The following is a 14,271-nucleotide window of genomic DNA, read 5'->3' as shown; positions in this document are numbered from 1 at the left end:
AGCTTCTCATGGGTCTGCAACCTTAAAAATAATCTTGGGATTTTGGTTTGGTATACCAACCAAGGTACAGCTAGATACATGTATGGAGATGCATGTACCATCCAAGGGGCAACTAGATATGGAGAAGCATATACCAATCAAGGTAAAACTACTTATGGAGATGCATATACCAATCAAGGTACAACACTAGATATGGAGTTGTATATACCAATCAAGGTTCAACTACTTATGGAGATGCATGTACCAATCAAGGTACAACTAGATATGAAGATGCATGTACCAATCAAGGTACAACTAGATATGGAGAAGAATATACCAATTAAGGTACAACTAGATATGTATTTGCATGTACCAATTAAGGTACAACTACTTATGGAGATACATGTACCAATCAAGGGGCAACTAGATATGGAGAAGAATATACCAATCAAGGTACAACACTAGATATGGAGTTGCATATACCAATCAAGGGGCAACTAGATATGGAGAAGCATATACCAATCAAGGTACAACTAGATATGTAGTTGCATGTACCAATTAAGGTACAACTGACTTATGGAGATGCATGTACTAATCAAGGGGCAATTAGATATGGAGAAGCATATACCAATCAAGGTACAACTAGATATGTAGTTGCATGTACCAATTAAGGTACAACTGACTATGGAGATGCATGTACCAATCAAGGGGCAACTAGATACAGTGTTGCAACAAAGACATTAATTCTGAGAATGCAACAAGCTACATATGAAAATGACTATTGCAACTAACTAAAGAGCTGCAGAGATACATGTAGTACTGGGGGCAAGAGAAGAAACACAAAATGAAAACCCCCAAATGAACTGTAATTATGTCGTCAGATGCAAAAACTGCAAGGAGTGCCCCAATATATAAAGCATAAGTAAAAACAATCTAGGTCAATAAGTCTTGAAATATGGGTCACAGTGACCTATATCTAAGATGAAGGTGCAGCACTCATCAAGATGCATCTTCTCCCTAAGTGTCAGCATCATACAGGATGTATAAAGGACAATATGAATTTATTTTCCTTTAAGGATCTGACACTAATAGATGCATACTTTCATCTAATTCAATGGTTCTGGTACAAACATTCCCTGCAATTTAATCCAAGTCTAAGATGGTGCAAAAAATCCCACGTGTACATAAGTTAAATGTATAAACTTAACCTAAGCAGTAAAATGTAGGTAACTGACCTTATTTTGCTGTAAGGACATGGTACTCACAGTAAAAGAATCATCATATATTTTGATGATTATGACATGAACAGAGCTTGCCAAAAAATTGAATATACAAAATTTAACCAAACAGTTTGTTGTACATTATTGGTCACAGTAACATACTTTTGCAATGAGGTTGTTATATTCATCAAGATGCATACCAAGCTTTATGACTAGTTATAACGTTATAGATACATGATGCAGAAAACCTCTATTATTATGAGTTAATCGCAAAAAACTTAATAAAAGCCAGTAAAATGTGAAATGTAGGCCACAGTGACCATGTATTTTACAGTCGTTAATACTAACAGAAAGGCATACATTGAACCAGTCTGATAATTCTCTTAAACTGAGCTTGAGAGAGAATAAAATGGGCACAGAGTCTGTGAAGCATGCACCATGGGTCACTTTCATTATTTTAGGTATAACAACATGTGCTAAATGCAAACATTCAACCAAGAGTGTACAAATAATGGACATGTACAAAGATAGCCTCTCAGCTGCCTGTTCATGAAACCCACTCCAATCTATTGCATAGGACCTAGGAAGAAACAATGATTGAGAGTAAGTGAGGTTGTACATATGTGTGTTATGTGTATATGCTTCTACTTGTGCAGAATTCAATGTGAATGATGTGGGTAGCACAACAGTGGCAAGCTAAATAGGATTACCCAAAAGTGTATATATAACAATGTGGTTTTCTATGTATGCAGGCATTTATAGTACAATAGTACACCAAGTTTTCAGTTGAATAAAAGCAAAATTTAATGATATATGGTGTCATAACTGAACATTATCATAACCCAATGTATGATATCTTATAAACTTGTTTCAGTCTGATAGCTCGCTAATTAGTTAGCTTGACAGATTGAGAGATGCTACATCACATTCACACAGATGATATGTACCTTTTCGGCTGACTCAGGCTCTTCAAAGCTGACAAACCCAAAACCACGACTCCTCCCGTCAGATGTCCTCATCACCTACAAAAAAATAATTCTGGAGATACGAATTCCATCACAACTCAACTTTTATTTAGGTAAAATTCATCAAGGCCAGCATGTACTGTAACACTAACAAATGGAGGTACATATATAATGTAAATCGTCATGGAGGATTTTGATGCAATTAGAAGTTCAAGTGATCTTGGTGTTACTGCAGACGATAATGCATATGTCCAAAACAGTTTGAAAATTTTATAAAATCTGAAATATTTCTATATTAAAATGAAATCGAATTAGATCATTTAACATTCATACAAATATAAATGCCAAATTTCATATGTAATTTTGTCTACATCAAATGGTTTTAGCTTGTTTCTGCTAACAAGGCTTGTGTAAACAATCAAATTTTAAAAAAAAGCCTTAACTATACTATACATTTCTTCAATGGTCATTGAAATAGCAATTCAAATATTGCTATTAAATTTTAACTGTACCTCAAGTGCTCTTTACTTAATTGTGCTAACAATGTTATTGTCAGCAAGTTTAAAACTGTGTTAAAAAACTGAACAACAAGAATACACTAAATGTTCGTCATGTGTTTAATAGTCTCCTGTGACACTGGAATGGCATCATTGTTTTCAATGACCCTGACCTCTGGTAAAGGTATGTCTTGAATTAAGCTAATATGCAAAAACTATTAATTTCTTATTGGATCTGCTGTGTCTGTAACCTCTGACCTTATACTACAAAATATATAGGTTTCTTTACAAGCCAAGTACAAATCTTGGACAAGAAACTTATTCCAGAACAAACAATGCCTTGCAAAACTCAATGACCTTGACCACAATCAAGACAGCTTATTCACACATGCATGTGTTAGTCTCAGGTGAAATGAAGTAGTAGTAAAGCGAGAATCTGGTCAGGCCCAGTTGAGCCTAGTGCACTAGTCTCTGAGGACACCAGATAATTATTTGGTTTGCTGGGAGTATACAAGGTGTGAAACCTGGGGAGTTTTATTAGAAAATTGTCATAATGCTAACATTCCTGGTTGATGCCTTTTGTGCCGTTTATTGACTGTCAGTTCTGACTACAGTTCTAATTTTTTCTGTATTGATGGATATCATCATACAGCTTATCATGAATTCACAGCAAGACTTTTCATTATCTCCCCTTGGCTATTAATTCATGTTTCTAATACTTTGTGAATTAAAACCAAAGTGAATGGTGTATTTGACATTATTTTTAATACTTTGTGAATTACAACCAAAGTAAATGGTGTGTCTGTAGATGAGATATATGTAGAAATGAGGGACACCTGTCAATGTCAGTTGACTAGATGCTGCATGCATGCCATACAGCTCTAAGTAATAGGATAAATGAATAGAGATGATAACTGGAATCAGTGAGCATGATGTTGACCCTCACTTATGTCATCCTATAGTACACAGTAATTCCAGGAATGGATTGCCTTAAGGAAAATGAAAGTCATAATACCCATCTGGAGTAGTAACAGCTGTATGCAGGATTTTGTTTGGCTAAGCTACTAAGGGAAGAGGACACAACAATTTAGTTGTTAATTAGGATGGATGAATCCCTATACCAGCTATAGCTGTAAGAGATTTTGCAGAGCTGAATATCTTTACTGTGCCAGTTTTGGATTGCCTGTTCTAGCATGACCAAAATAGGATCAGACATGTTGCCTCTTAAGTGGTAACTAGGTTAGCCAATTAGATGCATGATCACCTCGTTAATTTGAATGACTCATTTATTTTCAAAATCACAAGATTCAATGAAAGAGACCCATATGCAAAAGTTGATTACAATTAAAATCAGAAATATGAAATTTAAAGTGGAATAAATATGACCTTTTTAGTGGAATAAATATGACCTTTAAAGTGGAATGTCAACACATACAAGATGGATATGCAGTGCCATATTATCATAAGCTCAACACATTAAAGCCAGGTGAGTTAGAAACAAGGCTGTAGATGGTTACCAAATTCATCCACTTACCATGTTTCATGATTCTGTACAATATGCATATAACATGCCCAAAACTCATGCAGCCATGAGTTAATTAAAGACAGTGAAATATGAAATATAGGTCACGATTAGCCTCTTATGTAATGAAGGTGTGGAGCTAACAGATGCATATAATGGTCTAGTTTGATGGTTCTAGCAATAACAAAAGCTTGAGCAATAAATTTCAAACACTTAACATGAAATGTAGATAGATGACAGTGAGCTACATTTTTAGGGTGTAATTCTCATCAAGGTGCATCTCTGCACATTGAAGTATCATTAATGCAGGTTAATGTTACTGATGTAGTGTGCAAAACAATTAGCAAAATGCTAAACACATAAATGATGCACATGTATATTATTAGCCCCCAATTCCCCTCCCCTTTGAAAACTGCAGTAGCTCATGCAGTCTCAACTGTTGGACTCATTTAGTCAAGAGTGGAAGTTGCTGGAAATATGGCAGAATTTTGAGCAGGGTTGACTGCAATTCATGCCCTCTAGTGATAACTGACTGAAATCAAACATTGGTTGGACAATTCAATCATATTATCATATATTAAATATTTTAGTATTTCTTTTGACAATTCAAATGTTCCAAACTTAATCTACTTGGAAAGGACCTCAGTCTATGTGAATAAAACTTCAAGTTAACACATTATAAGTGCCAAAAATGTGGCAGACAACAAAATATGAGTTAACCTGGACGCAAGTACAGTATTAAGTAACATAAAAATTACATTCTCCACAAACATACATCCAACCTTCCAATCAATAATAAGTCAGTACTGATGAACTACTAATTGATCTTTCAACTGATTTACAACACTTGTAATTCAGAAAGTACTTCCAACATCCTACATGATAAAACGAGTGCTGGAAATAAGTTTACAATCAATGATCAGTTTGAACCACTAAGCTGGTGACTATTGATGGTATAGGTGTTTCTATCTGTTTCATGGAAAATATTTGACATATTTGGAAATGATTCTCTGTGTACCTTAAGTTCACAGAATTGTCAATCTCATCTGGTTACTTTACCAAAGCTCTCCCATGTCAAGTATTGGTGATTGTTGCCATGTCTAGTATTGGTGATTGTTGCCATGTCTAGTATTGGTGATTGTTGCCATGTCTAGTATTGGTGGTTGATGCCATTTCGAGCATCAGTGGTTGATGGCATGTCTAATATTGGTGGTTGTTGCCATGTCTAATGCTTGTAGTTGCAATTAATTCAGATGCCAAGTCTAGTATCGGTGACTGAAGCCATGTCGATTATTGGTGATTGATGCCATGTCTAATCTTGCTGACTGATGTCATCTGTAATATTGGTGGTTGATGCCAAGTCTAGTATCGGTGACTGAAGCCACGTCGATTATTGGTGATTGATGCCATGTCTAATCTCGATGACTGATGTCATCTGTAATATTGGTGGTTGATGCCATGTCTAGTATTGGTGGTTGATGCCATGTCTAAGTATTAGTGGTTGATGCCATGTCAAGTATTAGTGGTTGATGCCATGTCTAGTATTAGTGGTTGATGCCATGTCTAGTATTAGTGGTTGATGCCATGTCAAGTATTAGTGGTTGATGCCATGTCAAGTATTAGTGGTTGATGCCATGTCAAGTATTAGTGGTTGATGCCATGTCTAGTATTGGTGGTTGATGTCACAATTCTAGTATTGGTGGTTGATGTCACGTCTAGTATTGGTGGTTGATGCCATGTCTAGTACTGGTGGTTGATGCCATGTTTAGTATTGGTAGTTGATGCCATGTTTAGTATTGGTAGTCGATGCCATGTCTAGTATTGGTAGTTTATGTCATGTCTAGTATTGGTGGCTGATGTCATGTCTAGTATTGGTGATTAATTCCCAATAAGAATACATGTCTAAAATGATCTATAGCTAATTTTGTTAACATGAAGGGTTGTGATGCAATGAAAAAGTTAATTTAATGTTTCAAAACAAAATTCTTAAAAATAAGAATCGGTATTTGTTTATATTTGATTTTTGAAACTCATAAATCAAATGCTTGGTTATCTGTTTCTTTCTGAAAAAGCTTCCATTAATTTGATTAACTGTCACACCAATAATCAAAATAGTTATCACTTATTAGCTGCTGTATAAGTGATTGATTTGTCATAATATAATGTGCCATTAGATCATGGTCTACACTGCATGTCCTTCAAATTTTTATGCAATTCACAGTTGACTATAGATTATGCACAATTAAATGGATACCTTTGGACTGAGGACCATTCCAAAGCGTTCAAACATTTCCCGCAACCCATCATCATCTAGATCATCTGAGAGATTCTTGACATAAACATTGTTGAATTTCTCTACCTTATCTCCCATCATGCCATATAGCTGAAAAAGGGGATAAAGACTGATATTAGTCTACCCATTAAATGAACAAAATTATACACAATGTTTACTTTTAAGCACAAATTGTTTCCTTGTAAACACTAATCCCCTAACTAACAAAAGCATATATGTGGTCACCAACAGTGTATGTACTGGTATGAAAGCCTGATGGCAAGGCAATGGGAACAGATAAGGACTGTACATAAAGGTATGACCCAAGAGCTGACTTATGTTGGTCTAGAAAAGAATCAATCACTGGTCAAACAATTCAAAAGAAGAATCAAACCCATTCAGAGAGACATATATACCAAAAAATATATGATCAACAGTTTGCCAACATCCTGTCCTTCATTATAGTAACCTCTCCATAGTTTGCCAACCAAAGACTAATAGCTATGTCTGTTATTAACAGTCTTGAAGTAACTCATAAACTATCTATGTTGCTATTTCTTGTGTTGCTGATTTGGTCTCTCCCCATCAAATTTCTCATTATTAACCATAATGTGTGCATACAATGGTTTATTCAATGTTACAATTCATCGTAGGGGCCCCGAGTGGCTAAGTGGTCTAAAGCGCTCTTTGTTAAGGATCATTGCCATCTCATCTCTGTCTGTGTGGGTTCGAGTCTCTGATTCATCCAGTGTGGGTATGTGAGAAAGCTTGCCAGTAGCTTCTCATGGGTCGGTGGTTCTTTCCGGGGTTTTCCGGGGTTCTTCCTCCACCATTAATACTGTCCGCCATGTATAGCCTATCGTGTGCTGAAAAATGGCATTAAACCCCACAACAACAACAACAATTCATCGTTAAGTTTCCTGCTGTTCATCTTCATTTCTATGAAGATCATCTAATTTGGAGACCAAACTACACACAGATCCCATTAGTTTATTTTCCTTGTTAATAGTAAACTTAAAAAACTGAAGTTCATAATTTCTTTTCAGCCATGTGAACATTTGAACATGCTAACTTAGGGTAATCTAGCACTTCAGTGTGAGACAAAGCAATAGAATGCAGAACACTGGCATGTCACAGTAACTGGTACTTTACAGCAATTTCAATCCAAACTATGGTCAAATTTGAGATGCATGGGTCAATCTACATGGTGAAATGGTAAAACACCGCCTAAAACTGCACAATTTTTCCTGGAATTAAATATCACCTAGGGTAGCAACGAAGACACCCTGAATCTTAGGTCTCTCTAAAAATGACACTGTATTATAATAAGTCCCAATTTTGTACTTAATGGTCTTCTTTTAAAATAACTGCCACAGTTTTGACCATTAATATTTAAAATATAATATAAACTTCATTTCCAATAATTCATCTAAATGTCTTGGAATTTACAGTTCGATTCTTGGGTTACTTATTCCCAAGATTACAATGAAGATACAGATTCTCAAATATAATTATATGACATTGTGAAGCTTTTTAATAAATAATTGTGAAGCTTTTTAATAAATAACAGTAAGAGAAACACGTTATGTAAATTTGGATATGTGATAAAACAAGATCAAGAAAAAATATTTACTTTACTTCTGCCAAAGCATGCCATTAGTGTAAAGGTTTTGAAGTTGATGAAGTATGGTATCCTGTATGATTGTGCACATAAAAAAGGAACTTAGTAGGAAACTCTTAAGTAAAGGAAAAATATACATTAGTAAAGGAAAAATATACATTAGTAAAGGAAAAATATATATTTTACAATCAAATGAAAATAAGTTTAAAGTATAATAATTAATAATAATAATATTTAATATTATTTATTTATTTACAAGTGTACTGTGGTGAGTCCAATCAAGCCTGCTTTGGAAATAAAAGGGAACTTAGTCTTGACCCCAGACCAATAAGGTTTAATTAGATGTAATAGGATCACAAATAAGGAGATAAAGAGGATGTAACAAATGTGGCAGGACACAAAATACTCCATTAAGTCAGTACAGTAAGAAGTTCGGACCTTTTCATGGTTGATGCCTGCAGTGAGTAGTAGACTCTAAGACGAATGCCCTCATCCAGTTTACTATACATGCAATAGTGTCAGAGGAGCTGGGTTAAATGCAAGAATATTGATTACTGAGCATGAAAAGTATACCAGTGTGACCTATTTCTTGCCCATTGTGATTAGTGTCCTCCACAGTCAATATGCCCATCATGTTTCAGGACTGTACATTAAAACACTGTCTGAGACAATGAGCTAAATACAAACCTCACCATAATCAGTGTAACATGAAAGGTAGGTTAATGGGTCCAAGATCCCTGACTGACCTGGCTAAAATAGGCATAATAACCATTAAATCTGGCTCAGCGGGATGCTTTATCTTGAAATTTCTTCCAATGTTGATTTTTTGCCTATGTAATGAAACTAAAAGTTTAATGGTTTCTCTAATTTCATATTTTCAACCATATTTAATGGCACATCATTAGTATTTGTCCAAAACTGAAATCCATCTATTCAGGAGGCTTTCTGTCAAATTTTGCAAAGTGGGCTCTTTTGTGACAAAGTTGTGTAATTTTCTTATTTTCATTTTTAGTAAAGGCAATTTATTTAATGGTGGATCAGAATCAATTCTAAAAATATGAATCTCCTTCAAGTCAGGATACTTCTCATCAAATTGTGAAAAGTTATTTTTTAGAGGTTATTAAAATTGTGTCTATCTTTAGTATCAGCAGGCATATTGGATGGCATATGGACACGATTTTGTAAAAACATTAAATCCCCTTCATGCTTTCTGTGAAAATTGGTTATGTTATGTTCAGCAGTTTGTGCAAAATAAGAACTTAAAGGATTTTATACTTTTGCTAATAGTGGCCATATTTTATAGCAAATTGACATAATTTGCAGACATCTCTGCACCCAAAGCACCCTACTGAATAAAGGCCAGTTTTTCTGCCCCCCTCTCCAATTCTCTTTATATGATATATACTGCAAATATGAGATGATTAACATTTATTTTTGACAGTTTTGTGATCACATTCCAGTTGCTATGGTAACTGGGTGTTAAGAAAATGTTTCATTTTTTTTAATAGTAATTTTTTCCATTTGCTACTCATTAATACTGCTTTATCATGAACTATTCACCAAGTTTAAAATAGCAATGTGTACTTACAATATTTTCAAGGTGGAAGGGGTATAAGGCAGCATAAATAAGTCTTAATTTCTGCAACTAATCAAAAAATTGCTCCAAAAAGGAATATATCTAACTCATAAGTCAATGAAGATTGTGCCAAGTTCCACTGCCAAAAGAATGCACTTACTCATAAAATCCAAAACTGTTCTTAAATGAAATATTGTTTAATATTGTGGGATGATATTACTGCAAATGAGGCATTAACATGGGCTTATGTGTTCTCTTCTTCACAGAATATATTGGTTTGTTCCCTTCTTCACTGGAAATGAGAGGTGTACTTTATGTAATTTCACCTCTAAACTTTCACTGCAATATTACACACACACACTATTGTATCTTCGTAATGTTTAGAGAAAGAAAGAAGATTGATACCTTGCCATTCCATACCCCTTGGGGTAGCCTCTAGTCAAAATACAATCTTTTTAAAACCTATTTTGCAAGTTGATGCAAATACCAAGCCATATTTAATATCTGTTACAACAACACATTATAATATTTGCTAATTATGTGAAAGAGGAATGGTAAAGTGTAAACTGAATCACACAATTCCAGTGACTGCTTCATGATGCAAACACTAAATATTATATTGGTGCCTGTTCATTGTCCATTCAAACACCAAGGCACTACAATAGGCAGATATTGTTGTTGTTATTGTAGGGTTTAATGCCATTTTTTCAGCAGAATATAGGCTATACATGGCAGCCAGTATAACTGGTGGAGGAAGAACCCTGGAAAAGCTAGGGAAGAACCACCAACCCACAAGAAGCTACTGGCAAGCTTTCTCACATACCCACATTAGCCGAGCCTGAGACTCAAACCCACGCAGGCAGGTGAGATGGCAGTGATCCGGAATGGTGAGCAGTTTAGACCACTTAGCCACAATATAGTCAGTTTGAAAATCTAGACAACTGTCACATTCTGATGAGAAGTTTTTGAACAGTCATTTAAATATTTTTACTATCTGATAGTATTTTGGCATCATGTATATAAATTTGAAATACATCACTAATTGGATGCATTCTGATCAAATTCAATTATATGGTTCCTGATAAGTTATTTAAAGGACATTCCACATTTTTAGACTTGGGTGTCCATTTGGTGGTAGAAAAGCATCATTTCAATAATTCTGAGACCTTCAAAACCTGGGTGCATTTTTTGGTAACTAGGTCAAATTCTGTAATACAGTTAATAAAACACTGTTTAAATGAGTCTCCAGATTTGATAATGGTGACCTAATTATGTGACCAATCATTATCCACTGAACACATCTGAATGGACCTGAAGCCAGAATCCTTGTAAAGTCATATAAAGTGAAACCTCTCCAAGCTGAAAACCCAAGGGACCAAATTTAATTTTCAGTTTGAGATATTTCAGTTTACTGAAGGTTTTACAATGAGAAAAATTGATCTTTTTATAAATGTGACCAGAGAAAAAGAAAGAGTGTAATTATGAGAGAACATTTGTGTATGTGTACAAGAGTAAACAAATTAAAAAGATGCCTTGTTTTTGTCACATTTAATGAATTAGCATGAGAAATAGCGGTCTTCCACAAAGAAATACAGTCATCTATGTAATTATTTAAGGAATGAGGTACTTTATAACTTTCACTATAAATCTATTAGAATTTTGAATGATAACTCATACCATTTAAATATCCATATAATTCACAATGTTCCTATGCCAAATTCTTTTAGTTGTGTCTATCTGTCAGCATGGCATTAAGACACAGGCTGCATGACTAGCCAATAAAGACTGGGTATTTAATTAGAAAAACAAATATATATATATATATATATATATATATATATATATATATATATATATATATATATATATATATGGCACATTTATACAAAATAAATACCATCAATCACAGGATAAAAATCAAAACCATTTTTCTTAAATGGTTTAACTACAAAAGTTCAGTTATTAATAATTCACCTTAATTTTCACTTTTCTATGATCATTCTTTTGTGAGAACTAGTCAGTGTCAGTGCATGTGTCAAGTATTGTGTTATCCTCACATGCCCTTGGGATATTTTCTTCCAGAAAAGCCTACTACAATACTAACCATAACTAATCTAGTCAGGAATTTTGTGACCAATATACGTTTCCAAGTTTAGATTTTATACTCTTCTGTCTTTGTCTTCATGTTCACATTGCTCTAGACAGGTACAATTAACCGAGTCTGACTGCATGTGTGAGACTAGACATTTTATTGTGTGTGTGGTGCAACTAAATGTAGGAAATGGCACTCAAAAATGAATATGTGGTGTAAAATGAAATGTATCTTCCAAATGTTTTCAGTATTAATCAATGTATGCATATAATTAGAAAATATTCATGTCATTTCCAGTTCCTGCATTATAATCTAGAAAGTCATCAGAGGGGGTCCATTTCACCACTTTCACTTGCCAATTCCTAATTATCTGTGACAGTCACTTTTGTAATGTTAACTTCCTGGACTGTCATATTTACATATGTAAATGACATAATTTCCTGTTTTGCCATATAAATATTTACAAACTTAAACTTTCATCTAAATGAATAAAATCTGCATCCTTTACAGCCAGCATCAGTAGTTTAAGTTTTGCACTTTACCATTTAGTTTTATAATATAGTTCTCATGTAATTGAGAATTAAATACTGTGGTGCTGACAAGAAACTAAACATTTTAAAGTCTTCAAAAGAAATTAAACTGATTTACTTGTGATCCTTCGTGTCATGACAGACAATAAGGTAAAATACAAACCATAATTATAACTGGAGCATAAAATTAGGTCACAATGACCTAATTTTTCCCATGCTGAGTTAAATACAAAAATTGTAATGTTGATATCAGTACCAACAATTTCAACAACAAAACCTTGAGCTAAAATAAATATTTGAATCAGAATATGCATTTTGCAAATATTCCAACAATTTTTTTATCTGAATGATTCTTTGTATTAAGCAGAATACCTAGAATCTGATTCAGTAGCTGATCATGCTGACCATGGTTCACCATAGCACTGTTTGGTAGCAGCAGAAGAAAAGGGAAAACAATGGTTCGCCATAGCACTGTTTGGTAGCAGTGGAAAAAAGGGAAAACCATGGTTCACCAAAGCACTGTTTGGTAGCAGCGGAAATAAAGGAAAATCCATGGTTCACCATATCACTGTTGGGTGCAAAAGAAAATAGTACCCTCTCGCCCCACCCCGCCATGGAAAGTTACATGGTCGGACCCTTTGATGTACTATACTTACTCTGATGCCCTTTTCCTTACTGAAGTAGATCCATACACTTTTAAGTGACCCAGTTCATCAAGATGGCATTTAAGTTTTGCCTAATCATACAGCTTTACTGTCGATCACAACCTGCCGGTAGAGTAAACACTGGCAATTTCAGTTACCCCAAACGCAAGCGCTGTATTCTTTTCGTAGCTTTTGTTTGATGACCGTCTCCTGTCTACGTGTTCTGGTATATCGCCGAAACACATAGATCACGTAATTATACATTCTTATGTCCTCTAATACACAACACAATGGAAATAAGTACGCTTTCAATTGGTGCTTATTAATTATATTTCAATTTTGTACGATCCTTCGGATACCGCTAAAACCGAGGAGATCCAACGTCACATTGCAGAAGAAAAAAATTCGCGTATATTCGGTCAGTTTGGATTCTTTTAAAAAGTACTCCCAGATACAGACAATTGGTAATTAAAATGTACGTTACAAAAGACTTAAATTGACAGTGTATAGTACAATATTGAATTGCATTGGCAAGCGTAAAAATCGAACCGGAAGGAACATTAATTTTAGTCTATCAGAGTCTACTTTCACTTTGAGCATATTTTCATAAGACTTCAGGCCCTAAGCAAACCATACTTGAGGTTTTTTCCGTCGGGTAGAATTAGTCATAATTTATTGACCTGTTTAAACAGCATCGAGTTCATTATATATATATATATATATATATATATATATATATATATATATATATATATATATATATATATATATATATATATATATATATATATATATTCCGTGTCGGACTATTTTGCGCGTCAAACTATTATGCGCAACGATACGTCCTTTCGGTAAACAGTGGCTCACGTGTGTTTAGTCGAAAATCCTATTTGTATCAATTGACAATCTACATATCGCCCTTGCCACAGTACTGAAAGTACTCTTCTCGCTGCTTTTGGGGTCCAATATTGTTTCAATTTGTGATTCATTGGGGCCTATGAGATAATTTTTCTTAGGGCCTACAAATCTAGTACGCTACCCTGGTCCTCTCTGATGCTTTCTGTGGGTAACAGGCTGGTTCGGACCATGGTTGATTCGGACCAGGCTTATTCGGTCCAAATTACGGGCCGATTCTGACCAGATTTTTGACTGATTCGGACCATGTAAAATATCAATAAGTTACATGGTTTTTTTATAATAGTTCACATGGTCAGAATCAGCCCGTTATTTGGGCCGAATAAGCCAGTCGCTTGGTCCGAATCAGGCAGCATTCATGTCTGTGCTCATATCTACTTTTCTGTTTTATGCAGGTTACTGAACTATTTACTCATGAGTTTTAAACACACTAGTTCT

At 34.6% G+C, this 14,271-nt stretch overlaps 1 protein-coding gene across 2 annotated transcripts in view; it reads right to left on the bottom strand.

The window, feature by feature from the left end:
• The window catches only part of LOC149779211 (uncharacterized), a 152,017-nt gene extending 138,632 nt beyond the window's left edge, over positions 1 to 13,385 (bottom strand). For both annotated transcript variants that reach the window (XR_016415587.1, XM_089939781.1), the window contains exons 1-3: positions 12,931 to 13,385; positions 6,438 to 6,566; positions 2,147 to 2,221 (exon numbers count right to left, since the gene is read on the bottom strand). Coding sequence is in view for 1 of the 2 variants with exons in the window: in XM_089939781.1 (XP_089795907.1) it covers positions 2,147 to 2,221; positions 6,438 to 6,557 (195 nt within the window). In the remaining variant the exon portion in view is untranslated. The remainder of the gene's footprint in view (positions 1 to 2,146; positions 2,222 to 6,437; positions 6,567 to 12,930) is intronic.
• Between the last annotated feature and the right edge of the window lie 886 nt (positions 13,386 to 14,271).

The sequence above is a fragment of the Sinohyriopsis cumingii genome, chromosome 17, assembly GCF_028554795.1.
Source record: "Sinohyriopsis cumingii isolate HCF-2022 chromosome 17, ASM2855479v2, whole genome shotgun sequence".
NCBI lineage: Eukaryota > Metazoa > Mollusca > Bivalvia > Unionida > Unionidae > Sinohyriopsis > Sinohyriopsis cumingii.
The sequence above is the reverse complement of the archived record's forward strand: the minus strand, read 5'-3'. Positions and strand labels throughout refer to the sequence as shown.